Below are 15,290 nucleotides of genomic sequence, written 5' to 3' on the forward strand. Positions count from 1 at the left end.
GCATCTCTGCTACTTATTAACATTAATAGGACTTCATCAGTAAACCTAGGCTAACCTTAGTTGTATTATCTAAAAAATCAAATGAAATATCATTCGAATCAAAGTACGTAACAATCGAAAAATAGAAAAGCAAAAAACGGGTGGAAACCTCAACTAAATAGTATAACAGAGTAATAGACCTTCAGGTACATAAACTTAAGTATATATGATATTGTGCGTGAAGACACGGATTAGACCCAGTCGAAACCCTTAAAAAAAAACCCTCAATAACCATTGACATTGGCATTTCTGTAAAAAATTTAAAGTTTGAATTTTCATGCGTTAGAAAATTTTTATTGTGCTTTATTTGACGGGAAGATTAATAATAATTGCAAATTGACAAAACTGGTTTAGTTATTACGTGGATACTTTTTGATAAGCATTTCGAGCTTTTTAACATTTATATGTATATAATATATTATGTATAGCACACCCTTTGGGTGCAAATAGAATGAGTCTTTAAGAAACTTGATTGTTTGTAAGCCAATTGGGAGCCATTGAGAAAGATCGAAAAGCATAAACACTACGCATATGCGCTTTTGCCAATTTTATAACCAAACATGGTAAAATAGAACAAAAACAATCACCATTTTAAAGCAAAATATTTGTTCGTCCATGCTTTGTCCAATCATTTTACAACAACGAATACAAAACAAAGAGCATGCTCAAAAAGTAAACAGATGAAGTCCTTCCTTTGTCAATTGTCATGTGATGAAGTTGTAGGAACATTTGGTGGTCTAATAAAGTAGCACTTGTGCTAAGTCCATTAGATGAACCTGCAGTCCCAAATGGAACAGTAGTGTACACACCCATAGATGTATTGCTCGATTTCCACCTTCTTCTTTCCTAATTGGGGAGCTTCACACTATAAAAACATACATATGTGTCGCCAGTCCAACGTCACTCCATAACCTATTGGTGCATTCTCTTCTCTTTGTTGGTCCCTTTGTTTGGTTGTTCTTATTCACCACCTGCAAGTATATGTGCCAGTTAGACTACCATGTAAATAATGTGAACAACTAAATGTGCAAATGACATGTAGGTTTTCTTCAGAAGGCCATTGCATCCGTCTGTCCCTCCGACGTGATTCTAGACTAATAAAACTTGTTATAAGCTTTTTTTTTTCTTTTTTCTTTTGCTTGAGGGTTTAAAAACGTAATGTTGAGTGTAGTGCTATGACCTCAAACCCAAAACTACATAAACTAGGCTCTGTCATAAGGCTAGTTGTCATGCGAATATTTAATTCAATAGAAGCACATTATTACAATATGAACTTTGGATCGTAGGCACCTGTTGTCATAAGTAGATATTTAGAATTCAAATAATACCTAAATCAAATATGAAGAAGTTCAATGACATGCATGTTTTCATGTTAGTAGCGGCATGTGAGATTGTTGAGTACATAGACAATGAAGTAAAGAAGTAAATAACAAATTGAGGATTTTAAAAAAGGTAATACAAACAGAGGGATACATTCATAGATTTCTAAATCGTAGGAACGATATTGATCTCATATGTGATTGAAAGACAATAAAACATAGCTACAAAGCTCCAAATGAGCATCCGCATGGGACTGAAAGGCTTAGGGAGAAAATAGTCTCCATAGAGATGGCCTTATAGGATTTAAAAATCAGAGGTTGTTGTATGACATATCACTGCATATAGTACAACATAATCAGTTCCGTTGTTCCACAGCCAAGGAAAGGAACACTGGCTTGAATAGATGGAGATTAAAACTTCCCTTAAGTCAAAAATATACATGTTCTCCACAATATAAAATATGTTAAACAGGGTGAAGAACTGAAAAACACGAAAAGGGTATAAATCCATATAGTAGTTCATGAATCATATATAAACACAAAAATCCTCTAGAGAAACTTGACACATCTAAGACTGTATAGCAACTTACCAAGTGAGAGTCCAGAGGAGGTGGACAGTTGTTAGTTATGGTATCAATCCAACTGAATATCATGTTATGGTAGCCATAAGGTTTTCCCGTCATGCTCCGAGCATAAGTCCATGCTGCAGTGGCGTTAAACTTTGCACGCAAGTCAGGGTGTAACGGGAGCAATGCTACATGTGGATTAGAGTTATCCTTCAATGCTAGTTCCCACCACTCCTCCCACGGAATTACCACTATGATCTCCTGTCCCTGCCAAATAACCAAAGCACACTTCTACCTATAATGATTTATATGCTTCTATACATTAAAGACAAAAAATCATAAGGATATAAAAAAAGTTTAGTGAAACATATAGAACTGTTTACTTCTTTTTCTCAAATAGTCTCGTTATAGAAGTATCATCTTAATACAACTATGCAGTACGAAATCACTAAGGAGTAGATAATTTTACAATCCTAACTCTTCTACTTCTGAGGAATTCTTAGGATGAGCATCCCGCAAGATGCTATTAGCATACCTTCTCATTTTCATGTCCTGATTCACCAACCCAGAGATTTCCCATATCATCCTTTAAACAGATTGCGGTGTGACCAAAGAAAAGCACCCGGTTACACATTTCTCTAATGTCTCAAATCCACCCCATCGACCACTTAATCTTTGAGGACCGCCAGAAATCACCGGAATGGACATTGTCCGGATTGATCATTGTAATCCAAGGCTTAGCAAGTTTTTCAAATGATGCTCCCATGTGCTTATGTAAAAGGCTATGTTCGGTTCGACCCCAACCGAGTTTGAAAAGAGAGGTAAAACATCGATCGAGACATCAAGGTTCCAAGCATCCCCGATGGCATAAGAAACACAGATATTCCATGCCGCTTTACCGATGAAAAAGCACCAAAACTATCCTCTCGGCGGACATAATGATATTTATATCTTTGCGCAAAGCAAAGAGAAGGTGAAGAACATACATATTCCAATTTTGCGCGGCTCTTCCCATGACTCAATCTCCAATGTATGCTCCCTAGCAGAAAAGTAATAGTCCTGTGTCACCCTATAGGGTGTTGCAAATACATACAGATCCATACAGGTCCAGCTGTGAGCAACACTTGTTTGAGGAGAAAAAACAAAAGAGAGGGAGAATATAATTGCAAAGTCTGAGTAATGTGAATAATAAGGCAGTGGCCCTTATAGAAAGCCATACAGGATCTAATGCAATACGCCTTACACAAATATCATTCATATTTGTAAGCAAGCAAATTAAAGTTGTCGATCAAATGGTGAAAGATACAAATAACCTATAGACTGCCAAATTACAGTGTTGATGCACTAAAAAGGGAAGCATGTATGCCAGTGTAGCAATTGTACTAAAAGCTTTCATGTAAATGAGGTCGCTATGCAGCCAAAGAAGAGTAAGGTAAGATCGTGTTGCGAGAGTTAAAAAGTTCCAAATTCATGCATTGAAAATGTTCTCTCCCATCTTAGGCAACTTAGGAGCATTTAAACATACTAACAGGTGAACAACTTTGTGTCTTTGTGTCTTGTACTCTAATATACTTCCAATTTGATATCATTAGTATGCCATGAGTCATTTTTACATAAATTTCCACTGCTGCAAATATATGTCCACAGAGGAAGAACTTTGTAGTCTGGTGCTGTAATATACTTCTTGATTCTATATCCTACATAAACATATGTGATGTGAATTAAAGGTGAAAGCAACTTCAATCAACACACCAATGATAAACTAAGGCTAATTCTAATACCATGTAAATAATGTGAACAACTAAATGTGCAAATGATGTGTAGGTTTTCTTCAGAAGGCCATTGCATCCGTCATTCCCTCCGACGTGATTCCATACTAATAAAACTTGTTATAAGTTTTTTTTTTTCTTTTTTCTTTTGCTTGAGGGTTTAAAAACGTAATGTTGAGTGTAGTGCTATGACCTCAAACCCAAAGCTGCACCAACCGTGCTCTGTCATAAGGTCGGGTTGTCATACAAATATTTAATTCAATAGAAGCACATTATTACAATATGAACTTTGGGCTGTAGGCCTTCGCTATCATAAGTAGATATTTAGAATTCAAATAATACCTAACTCAAATATGAAGAAGTTCAATGACATGCATGTTTTCATGTTAGTAGCGGCATGTGAGATTGTGAGTACATAGACAATGAAGTAAAGAAGTAAAGAACAAATTGAGGATTTTAAAAAAGGTAATACAAACAGAGGGATACATTCATAGATTTCTAAATCGCATGAACGACATTGATCTCATATGTGATTGAAAGACAATAAAACATAGCTACAAAGCTCCAAATGAGCATCCGCATGGGATTAAAAGGCTTAGGGAGAAAATAGTCTCCATAGAGATGGCCTTATAGATCTTTAAGACCACAAAACTTGTCTATTCGTTCACAAACTTAATAAGAGAGAAAAATGCATTTGTATGTATGATTTTTGCTAAGGATAGAAAGTTTAAGACAAAAAAAACACCCTTAAAGAATGTCCCTTAAATTGAAGTATTCTACCTCTTGTTTATCAATGACTAAACCACTGAAAAGATAATGTCAATAAACTTATTAACAAAGAAGTACCTCCTTTTTCTTTAAATCAGCTAAGCAAGATTCTAGCAGTCTATGGTAGTCCAGATATCCACATATCAATGCAGAACCTCTTGGACCCATCCCATGTTGTAGTCTTTGCCTGAATACAAAGGTTAACAATGTCTAAACAAATGACATAAAAATTATTTACAAAAAAAAGCATACCTCTGCAGCCGCCCTACAGACCGTTGGATGAGAACTCAAGCCTAGATAATCATTTCTTGAAAAGAGAATAAGCTTTCTCAACGACCCGGGTGGTTTCATATTTCCATTACCTCCTATAAAAATCACAAGAGCCACTGTCTTTCAACCCAAAATTTACTCTAACTATCTAAAAAAGAATGAATGGTTACTTACCAGAGCTAGGAACATTATGAACCCATTCCTGGAAAGTGAATTGTGATAGTTGAATTTCAACTGAAGAACGGTCCCATGATTATAACCCATCGAAAGTCTTGAAATCTTTTTCATGTGTAGTTGTTGTTGAAACTGAAATGGGTCAGAGTGAACGAAGTAGATTCAGTGTATCTAGTTTAGATACTGCTTTCTCTACCAACGTGTCCCAAGAAGAAGTCATTTTCTGAGACAAACAAAACTAAACCGATTACAGAAACTGATATGAGAAACCAATTTAGAGCACCCCCAATAATTTAAACAACAAAAACTAAAAAAAAAACTAAAACCAACAGAAATACACAAACCTATTGTAACATTGAGAACAACAACAAAACATGTATAGAATTGAACAATAACGACAATCCATTTAAGAAAATCATAGAAAATAAATAAAAGAGGCGATCACTGTTAAACTTACCAAGTTCTTGAAATCAAGATAGTGAGAAAGTTCAAGTAGATAGTTTTTTCTTCTTGCGAGGGAGAGGGAGTGAGATTTGGAGAGACAGGTGATATTAGAAACAATGTCTGGTACCAAAATAAAGCAGGGAGATTTGGGGATAAAGCAAGCAAGAAGAAGTGAAGAAAATAATAGCTTCGTATGTGCTCTCTAGCCTTCTCTTTTTCCATCCTTTCATGCGCTCTTGTTTCCACCGTCTAAGCTATAGGAAGCTATATCAATATGCTTTTAACTATGTATATTAATTTGAATTCCAATTAATGTTGAGGCATTTAATTATATTGATTCCTAATTAGTATATCACCTCCAGATGTTGCATCGTAGTGAGACCCTAAACCAAGACAACAACACGACCCCTTCAAACACTATTTTGTACATAACCAAAGCTTTGCAGTACAAATTCTTCTAGTTTTTTGCAGTGAACATATGGGAAGAAATGTGCTTATTAAAAAAGAACAAAACTTCAAGTGTTAAATAAATATTACCTCGAGAAAAAGAGTGCATACTGCTAAACATACAACATGACGAACACTCATAAGAAAATTAACCTTTTGTCTGTTCCAAATATGAAATTAAGCTACAGATTTTTTTTTGCTTGGTATGAGAATTCAGTTGGTGTTCATGAAATAGCGGAGTACATGGAAAATAAATAGTTAAAAAAGGATTGAGAAGAAGATAATGAGATAAACTAAACACATTTCCTTGACTTTCCAAAGAAAATAGACAAAAACAGGGATATTCCATTAAAATCCCTTATATCGATCTTGAAAGCTTCATATCGTTATTCTCTGTGACAAAAAAATCATAAAATCAAGAGAAGATGAGAGAATATAGTAATTAGGTATGAAACAGAGTTTTCAATAATGAAATCGCCAATAATAATGGTAAGATGTACATCCTCCCTGCTTTACAGAACCCAAACACTATGTTGTTGTAAGTGATGTTGTCGGGTCGGTTCAAAACCTGCATTTCTCATGTTGTCCAAAAACTTTTCAACTTCATCAAATCTACCCACAGAGGTCAAAAAGACCTATGGATCCCGTCATATACAGACTTAATGAATGTCTGCCCTATTGCTTCATACTTATTGAAAACTCTAAAGGCCAAATCCAAATTTGGGGTGTCAGCCAATGAGATTGCACGTAAAAGTGAACCACAATGTAAAACTGAAGGTTTATAAGGGCCATCCATCATTAACTCATAAAGTTCCACTGCATCTGTCAACATCATCCTCCTTTGGAAAGTTCTTGAGAGCTTTATATATGTATCACTATCTATATCGTGACCCATGCTCTTCAATTCGTTGACTACATCCCAAAACTCTTTAATTGAATTTTGCTTATCAAGAACCTTTAAAATACCATTATAAGTAACAACATTGTGTATATATCCCATGTGCTCCTCCACCCAACGGAAAAAGAATAAAGCCTTAAAAGGTTGTCCTCGAAGCGCCGTAAAGATCTCTAATAAGACATTCTCTGATAATTGAACATTAATCTTCCCCAATTTCTTCTTAACATCGTCATTCCAATCCGATCCTAATACCACATCAACTACACCTTTCACAATGACATCCAAAGAAATCCTCATCTCCATATAGCCTTCATCCGCACCAACAGTGCCTATGATAGCAGCCATTGTTCCAGCAGTATTTGATATTCCTGTTGCCAATGCAAAAAGGGTAGTGAGAGAGAGAGCATAAGTTGAATATCAAAATAAGATAGAAATTGGTAGTATCACCATGTATAACACCTGAATAAGCGGAGAGATTTCCTGATTACATCCAAAGGAGCAAAAGATCAGAAACGTAAGAAATAAGTCAGTTGTAGAGTTCCAAGTCGGTTCTTTAAATTCCAGTATACCACAAACCTGAAAATTCACAAGGAAGCAAGAGTGGCTGAAAGACTTCAAGCCAACAGCTACAGAAAGCCAAGCAAATGCAATAGTTGGAGTTTTTGCTCCAATTAAACCAAAAAGCGCAAATCCCGGCCCCAGAAAACCAATAGATTGCACAGTAGGAACATAGACAGTAACTCTTTTGGTTCTTGAGCAGGCGAGAAGAGAGGATTAAGATCAATTTTTTGTGGCTTTCAGTTTAAGGGAGAGCAAATTATGGAGATTTGGAAGAGAGAAGAAGAAGAGAGCCGGTTGGTTTCTTTAATTTAATTTCGGAATAAAAAGTATTTATTTGGGGCAATTACTGAAGGTAAGCCGCGAACAATTGAATAAGAGAATAAGGGCGTATATTTGATTTCCAACCTGAATTTACACATACATCCTTAAGTGACTATGTAATCTTAAGGGTATAAAAAGTATTAAATTTTGAAATGACAAAGTAGTCTTTTTTAAAGGCATTGAATAATTGATTTAAATATTTTATCAAGGGTATTTGATGGTAGAAAAAAGGTTGATTCAATTTAAATGTCCGTGTTTATAGTATCCGCCGTAGGAGAGAAACAAAAGACTAACTAGAAATTGGAGTCCACGCCTTAATTAATAACCCGGGTATAACTAACAGAATATCCGATTCAGTTGAGCCACCTGTCACCGTGTCCCATTGACTTCTCCTCCTTTTTGCCATATACAAAGAAGAAATTTTTTTTGAGTGAAGAAAGAAAATAATAAAATGGAGGGTCACGTGAGATGTGCATCGTGGATTCGAAGGCCAGAAAATGCCCATCTTGTTATCATGGCAAAATCGACACGTGGTCCTTCTTCTTCTTCTTTGGAAGTGCTTTCTTTTGATGCTAAAACTTGTTCGCTTTCGTCTTCTCCTGAGGTTTTTTTTTTTTTTTTTTTTTTTTTGTTTTGTAATTATATTATATTAAAAATTACTGATGATTATGTTTTTTTTCAAGGTTGTATATGAGTGTGAAGAAGATATTCTGAGTATTGCTGTACATCCAAGTGGTGATGATATTGTTTGTTCTACCACTAAAGGTGGTTGCAAGTGAGTTTTTATTATTTTTCCAATTGCTTGATTTTTAAATATGTTGTTTAGTGCTACTTGGGTTTTTTTTTTTTTAATTTTATGATTGACTATATTCGTTTAACAATTGCTAAGAATGTAGTAGATAATTAACAAAGGGGAGAAGGGATACATGTCAATGACTCGGTGTTTGCAGTCGATTAATGGTTGCCATTAATTTTACATGTTTTCTAGATTACATAGCGGAGATGTAAGGGCCCAGTATGCTACCAATGTGGATAAGATGATTGGTTATGTTTTGATGTAAGGGCCCAATGTGTACATAATCGTGTACTAGGTTTGGAATCATTGTACTTTTGTTTAGTCTAACTTATTCAAACAAGAAATAAAAAGTTTGGGGTTTTCATAATTGAAAGGCTCTGGGTGTGGGCCAATTTTACTCTGTAGCATGGAGTTTGGGCCAATCACATGTGTGATTTCTCCTATGAAAGATCTTGAGGTGGACAAAGACATTATAATTGACTGGTAAATACTACTTGGTTGAGAAGAACTTTATTGAGAGTATGGGATAGGTGATTTCATCATCCTCCCTATATGGATTCTCCCATGGATCTTGATGGTGGAACTTTCTATCTTGACATCTGCCCATGAAAGTTCTGCTCTGCAATCAGTCATGCCCTTAGCTCATTTAAATCTGTTGGTTTTTGTTGAAGTGTTCAGATACTTATATTGATTAATATAGAAGAGCTTGTCCTAGAGATTTTCTTTAGTTATAACTCTGGACTGTTTTGTATTTGAGCTGTGCAATAGACATGTGAAAGACCTTGTATGGAATTATAAATCAGAATTGCCATTTACCCATACATCATGACCTAATTGATTGAAGATTTTCAGACTTGCATCAATCCACAACAAATTAGTTTATTACGAATGAATAAGCTTCTTAAGAACTGATCAAACCCATTATCATAGCTTGTAGTAATTTTGCACAAAAAAGGGCATGTATTGTAAGTTCTCATTCTGTGTGTGTGTGTGTGTGTGTGTGTGTGTTGTTTGGTTAGTTTGTTATATATATCTGTAAGTTTTATATTGAGAGGTTTCTTGAACATACAGATTGTTTGAATTGTGTGGTCGAGATGAGAATTTAAATCTGGTGACCAAAGATTCACCTCCTCTACAAGGTGTTGGTCTTCAAAAATGCCTAGCCTTTAGTGTAGATGGTTCTAGATTCGCCATTGGTGGGGAGGTAAGAACTTGCTCTGCATTGTTACTACCCTATTCTTTGTTTAATACATTAACATTTATGGTACATTAAATCTTACGGAGTTTATATTAGCACAGAATCTTTAGTCGCGCATGAATGGTTACACGGATAGCTCTGACACGGCAAAATATAAAAAGTGGTAGTATATCACATACAATATGTGTCCGACATGGACGTGTGGAAACGACAGATGTCCAACAGCTCATAGTTAAATGCAAGTCACTTATGTGGGATTGGGTGTCGTATTTATTGATTTGTAGGGGATACAAATTGGAAGATCTTGTATTTAGATGGGATGTTGTGATTGAGGCTTAGCTCTTGTGTGCTTGTACCTTTTGTAGAGTGAACCTCTCACACTACATCACTATTATTAATAAAATATATAAAATATTGTCTTGCTGATCCCAAAAAAAAAAAGAATGGTTAGATACTTGAACATGGAAGATAAAGGACTTCATGTTACAGCACTCTGTATGGCGTAGAAATGTATCTGCAGGTTCCTGTGTCTTACTAAGCTGTCTTTTTTCTTTTAAAGGATGGGCATCTCAGAATATTTGAATGGCCAAGCCTGCGTATTCTTCTTGACGAACCCAAAGCACACAAATCTTTCAGAGACATGGATTTTAGGTATGAAGTTCTTTATTTATGTGCTATATTGATGCATGCTGGCCTTTTTACATATAATTTTCTATTTTATATGTACAACATCACAACAAAGGAGATAATGTGTGAAATTTCTTGGTCCGTAGTCCCTTGGTTGTTAGTCCTTTAGAATTATTAGGATGTAATTTCTTTCTATAAGATTCTGATGAGTTGGAAACTCCAGAGTATTTTTCCAACAGGTGGGGACCAAAAAAGACACATCCAATATGTTCTTATTTACTTTACCTTTTCTTTAGTTGTCAGAGAAAAAATAATTACCAAAATTTTCCTGGTCCCTTGTTGATTACTTAAGTAAAATTTTGAAAAGTATTCTGGTTAGGCAACTGTTTTTTATCTGCTTTTCTTTTTTGGTGTCTGTGTAAATTGTATATTTGTGATATCATACTTATATTGAAGAAGCTGGACATTTGGTTTGTTTTTATGAGGTATTATAATGATAATTCTGTTCCTGTATCTTTTCAAGTTATTTTTTATTTAATATAAGGAGAAGCTGCACAAGTCGATAGTCATTTCTTTTTTCAACAAGAATATATATTATTTGAGATCCAAAATAAATAAATCATATAAATGAATTAGGGGTCAAGCACGCTACATATTTTATTATACTTTTTTTGGATAGTGAGCATTTATTCCCGAACCCCTTACTCTGGTTAAGGCCACTAGACACCTTTAACAATTTATGCACGAAGCCGATACAGTCAGTTTTGAACACATGCATTCAGCTGTCTTTTATTTTGTTAAGCTTCTTGATTTTGCGAGTACTATTAAATTCTTCTTCTTTTAAACTAATTATTATTGTCCAGCCTAGACACAGAGTTCTTAGCTTCGACCTCTGCTGACGGTTCTGCACGAGTATGGAAGATAGATGATGGTGTTCCATTGACATCTCTAACTCGCAACTCAGTAAGATATATCTTTCTTTTTAGAATATCTAGCATTTGCACAGAATATGTTCTTTGTTTATAAAGTTACATTGCATGTTTCACTTTATCCAGGATGAGAGGATTGAATGTTGTCGTTTCTCAAAGGATGGGAGCAAGCCATTCCTGTTTTGCACCGTTCAAAAGGGTATGGACGAAGGAGTCCATTAATATATAAAAACTAGCTGTCTTATTTAGTACATTGTTTTGTACTGACTTGTTTTCAAATGTTTGCGGATTTACAACAACAGGTGACAAAGCAGTAACTGCAGTTTGGGATATCAGTACTTGGAACAGAATTGGGCACAAGAGGCTACTTAGAAAGCCTGCTGCTATCCTATCCATCAGCCTGGACGGGAAATATCTTGCATTGTAAGGATTTAGCTTGATTATTTTTCACCAGGGTTTATTTTCAGACTGGTTAATCAAATGGTGACAATTGGTAACATCTGCGTAATGAAAAATTTGCATGTCAACATCTGCGTCTTTTTATGTTAATGAGCATTGCTTTTAGGAACTTTCATCCGTTTAAACTGATTGCACTGGAAAAGAAAGAAGAGTGGTTCTGCCAGACCTTACCAGTGTCCCATTTCCTTTCTTCTTCTTTTCATCTTTTTCCTTATTATGTAGTTCAGAGTCTTTTCTAGCTATATTTATAATTTAGTATAGTGGAGTATTAGTTAATTTGGCCTGGTAAAAGTATGTTACGTTTAATCAAAGTTACCAAAAACAAGGCTGTGCTAACCATACAACAGGATGAGAGAAACATTAAAATTGCAACCATAAGTCCATAAGAGACACAAAACCCCAGCTACAACCCATCTATTTTGCAAAATGGTATTGCGTCTGGCCACGATTTTCTAATTTTTTTTCAATTAAACCCCCACCTTGAAAACCTGGGTCCATAGGAAGTGAAGGCCACTTATGGCTACGGTGACCTGTTGCTGGCCGTAAGACCCTCAAAATGACACCTTTTACGGTCCATTTCCCCAATCCCCCAAAGCACCACGGATGAAGCAAGCTCTAAAGTCAATACCGTGATGCTGAAAAGATACCATATATACCTAAACTCTATTTAGCAGTTTTGGTATCCAACAATTTGGTTTGGAAAAAGTTCAGGTATTTTGTGGGATTTTCTTTTTTTTCCCAGTGAAATTCAGATGAAGAATAGAGTAGTGTGTAGAAGCTGTAGAACGTTCAAATTTGTGTGGCATACAAGGCCATTATTTTTATACTTTAAGCTACATGGCTCTCCTAAATTATGAAAACTTTGAAATTAAATGGTTTTCCCATACGAGTTCATGTTTGATATATGAACATTCTATATGTTCAGAACTGGCCACTTAAAAAAGAGTTTGTGGCGGCGAGGAATTCGATAGTTGAATAAAAAACCACATAGCAAACGTGAAAGTGCTTTCATATATGGTGATAATTGAAGACCCGGTAGTGTTACTCTCTGATAGCGGTTTGAAGTAGAACAAGCCAGATTTTTCCACTTGTGGAGTAATAATGAGGACATACCTATCTTCAGTTATAGGGTAATAATCTCAGAAAACAGAAAAGACTGGAACTTGAAGATAATTTTTTTGGATGTATTTTCTAAATGGACTTCCTGTATTGGCAATTATGTGGTTTGTAGTTCTGATCGTTGGATAAATATGGAATTTATGTAAAATTGGCTTATCTGTTATGTATAATTGTCATAGTTTGATATGTGGCTGGCTTGTTTGTTGTGTTTTAGCTTGAATTTTTTAGTTTTTCCATGACTCGAACTGTTTTAATTTCTGGCAGGGGTAGCAAAGATGGTGATTTATGTGTTGTTGAAGTAAAGAAGATGGAAATCTCCCACTGGAGTAAGAGGCTTCACCCTGGTACTTGCATATCATCACTTGAATTTTGTCCCAGTGAAAGGTAATTTCTAGGTTTTTTTTAGTTATGTATTTTTTATTTTTATTTTAAACGTTAGAGATGTAGAGTTGTTATCTTTATTCCCCCAGCATCCGTTTTTAAGTTGAATTCATGTTGGCGAGCTAAGATCTCATCATATTTAACAGTATCCAATATGAAGACAGAGTGAGAGCTGAAATTTTGTGGTTTATGTCATTGGAACTTGGAAGCATGATGTTTTCAACTTGTACTTGACATCATCATATGCATTCACTAGGACCGTGCGACTATTTAATTAGTTAGTTTCGGTCTGTCATACACATACATATATCACAATGTCAAGTGGATGTTTTTCTGATTAATTAGCTGATTGGATATAATTAGCCAGTGAGCTAGTTGAACGTATGCTCAATCTAAAAGGTTGAGGTTTCTGTCCTGTAGGGATTTGACTAGCTAACATTTTCTTCTTTCTTCTTGTGCAATTCCAGACTAATGCTTTCCACTTCTAGTCAATGGGGAGGCATGGTGACCAAATTAAGTGTACCTGCTGACTGGAAAGGTCGGTGCATGTGGTTTTATATCTGTATCCTTCCCCCTAACTCCCCGTTTTTGCATTCCCGTTACCAAAGACACCCTAACAATTTTTTGCTTTGTTTTTCTTTTGCAGAGTGGCAGATTTATATGGTGCTGTTGGGACTCTTTCTGGCGTCAGCTATCTTGTTTTATATTTTCTTCCAGAATTCAGACTCATTCTGGAATTTCCCTCTTGGACATCAATCTACTAGACCCAAGTTTGAAGCTGTTTTTGTTGATCCCCATTCAGAGGATCAGAATGTCTGGGGGCCTTTGGACCTTTAGATATGCGACATTAAACAAAGATTGAAACTATTGCCACTGATCCCCAGTTTTCAGTGGATCCGAATATCGCGTGTCAGTGGGTGGTTAGATTTTTAGATTTGTAACATTTATACAAGTTACAGGGCTGATGTTTGATTTTAGGATCCAGAACTTGGATGTGAGACAAAGTTATGGTATAAAAAGATATCTTCTTTGCATGGAACATTCTGTCTTGCGACTAACTTCACTTTTAATCCTTACGATTTTTTTCAGTTCTGATACTGTAGGGAAATTAGGATTTATTCCCCACTAGATTGGAAATTAGGGTTCCCCCCCTACACGCAACAAAGTTAACAGTCAACTCTAGTTGACTTGGATGTTTAGTGTAATGGGGGGGGAAGGAGACCCTAATTCCCAATCTAGTGGGGAGTAAATCCTAATTGGCGGGAGTGTGGGGGTGGTAATCCTAGTTAACCTTTGTAAATTTAACCAAAAAAGTGTACCTGTTGCCTTTCATATATGCTCTGATCTTTGTTCAGATGCCGGTCATTTGATTACAACGAATACAACACCATTGTAATAGCAACTTTGAAGTTCTGAGCCGGAGCAAGTTGTTTTCAGTGAACTGGTGCATGATTGACTTTAGGATGTATTGATCTATAGATTGATTAGGTCCTGAATCACAAAATCCTATCCCCTACTCTCTATTTCTGCTCAGTGCATTTTGTGGTTTGATATAATGCAATGTAAAACTCTGTTGTCCTGCAATGATATATGCAATCTAACATTGGTTTGTCAGCAGGGAATCTCTTTTGAAGAAATCCTATTGTGAATTAAAAATAAATGCTTATCAGTTAACTTGATTTTCATGCAGCGAAGCACTTCGTAGGCAGTATGAGCAGAAATTTTCTTGGATCACTAGCAACTTGAATTACAAAAATAGAATGGTCCCAACTTTGCAACCACAAGTAAAAATTTCTTGCTCTAGACATATAGGAGTTAGATTCATAAGTTGTGCAATAGAATTGGATTTTTCATTCTTCCCTATTCCTGATTAACGAAAAAAAAATTCTTCCCTATTCCTCAGGTACGTTATATAGCAAGGGCCAGGCACCCCGTTGCACCCTCCTGGAGCAATCCACTGGTTGGAACCTACATTTTGGGCTCTTAATAAACAATTATCTAATTTAAACAACTAAAATTGATTTGATGTATAGAATGGACCGAATCATACACCAAAACGCTTATGCATCATGTGACTCCTCAACCTCACTTAGGAAAAAAAAAAAAAAAAAACTCCTCAACCGCATATTCTGAAACTGAAAAAGGATAGGAACATAGGGACCCCCCCGGGTTGGTTCGAATTAACTGAGGCAAAAAGGAGGTTTC

The 15,290-nt window shown here is 35.7% G+C and overlaps 1 protein-coding gene across 1 annotated transcript; it reads left to right on the top strand.

Moving 5' to 3' along the window:
• The first annotated feature begins 7,841 nt into the window (after positions 1-7,841).
• On the top strand, positions 7,842-14,124 carry PHF1 (phosphate transporter traffic facilitator1). Its single transcript, XM_086570136.1, has 10 exons — positions 7,842-8,180; positions 8,260-8,351; positions 9,444-9,576; positions 10,130-10,221; positions 11,061-11,160; positions 11,253-11,325; positions 11,429-11,549; positions 12,969-13,088; positions 13,553-13,623; positions 13,732-14,124. Exons 1-10 carry the CDS (start codon positions 8,028-8,030, stop codon positions 13,920-13,922), a joined length of 1,146 nt encoding a protein of 381 aa, XP_086426262.1. The 5' UTR covers positions 7,842-8,027; the 3' UTR covers positions 13,923-14,124.
• Positions 14,125-15,290: the final 1,166 nt, after the last annotated feature.

Source organism: Coptis chinensis, chromosome 7 (genome assembly GCF_015680905.1).
Source record: "Coptis chinensis isolate HL-2020 chromosome 7, ASM1568090v1, whole genome shotgun sequence".
In the NCBI taxonomy this organism is placed as follows: domain Eukaryota; kingdom Viridiplantae; phylum Streptophyta; class Magnoliopsida; order Ranunculales; family Ranunculaceae; genus Coptis; species Coptis chinensis.

What these genes read in the sequence shown, in the direction of transcription:
- PHF1 (XM_086570136.1), top strand. Translation starts at nt 8,028, where the DNA reads ATGGAGGGTCACGTGAGATGTGCATCGTGGATTCGAAGGCCAGAAAAT. An exon ending in GACGGGAAATATCTTGCATT is followed by an intron (nt 11,550 to 12,968) that starts GTAAGGATTTAG and finishes AATTTCTGGCAG; the next exon opens with GGGTAGCAAAGATGGTGATT. An exon ending in TGTACCTGCTGACTGGAAAG is followed by an intron (nt 13,624 to 13,731) that starts GTCGGTGCATGT and finishes TTTCTTTTGCAG; the next exon opens with AGTGGCAGATTTATATGGTG.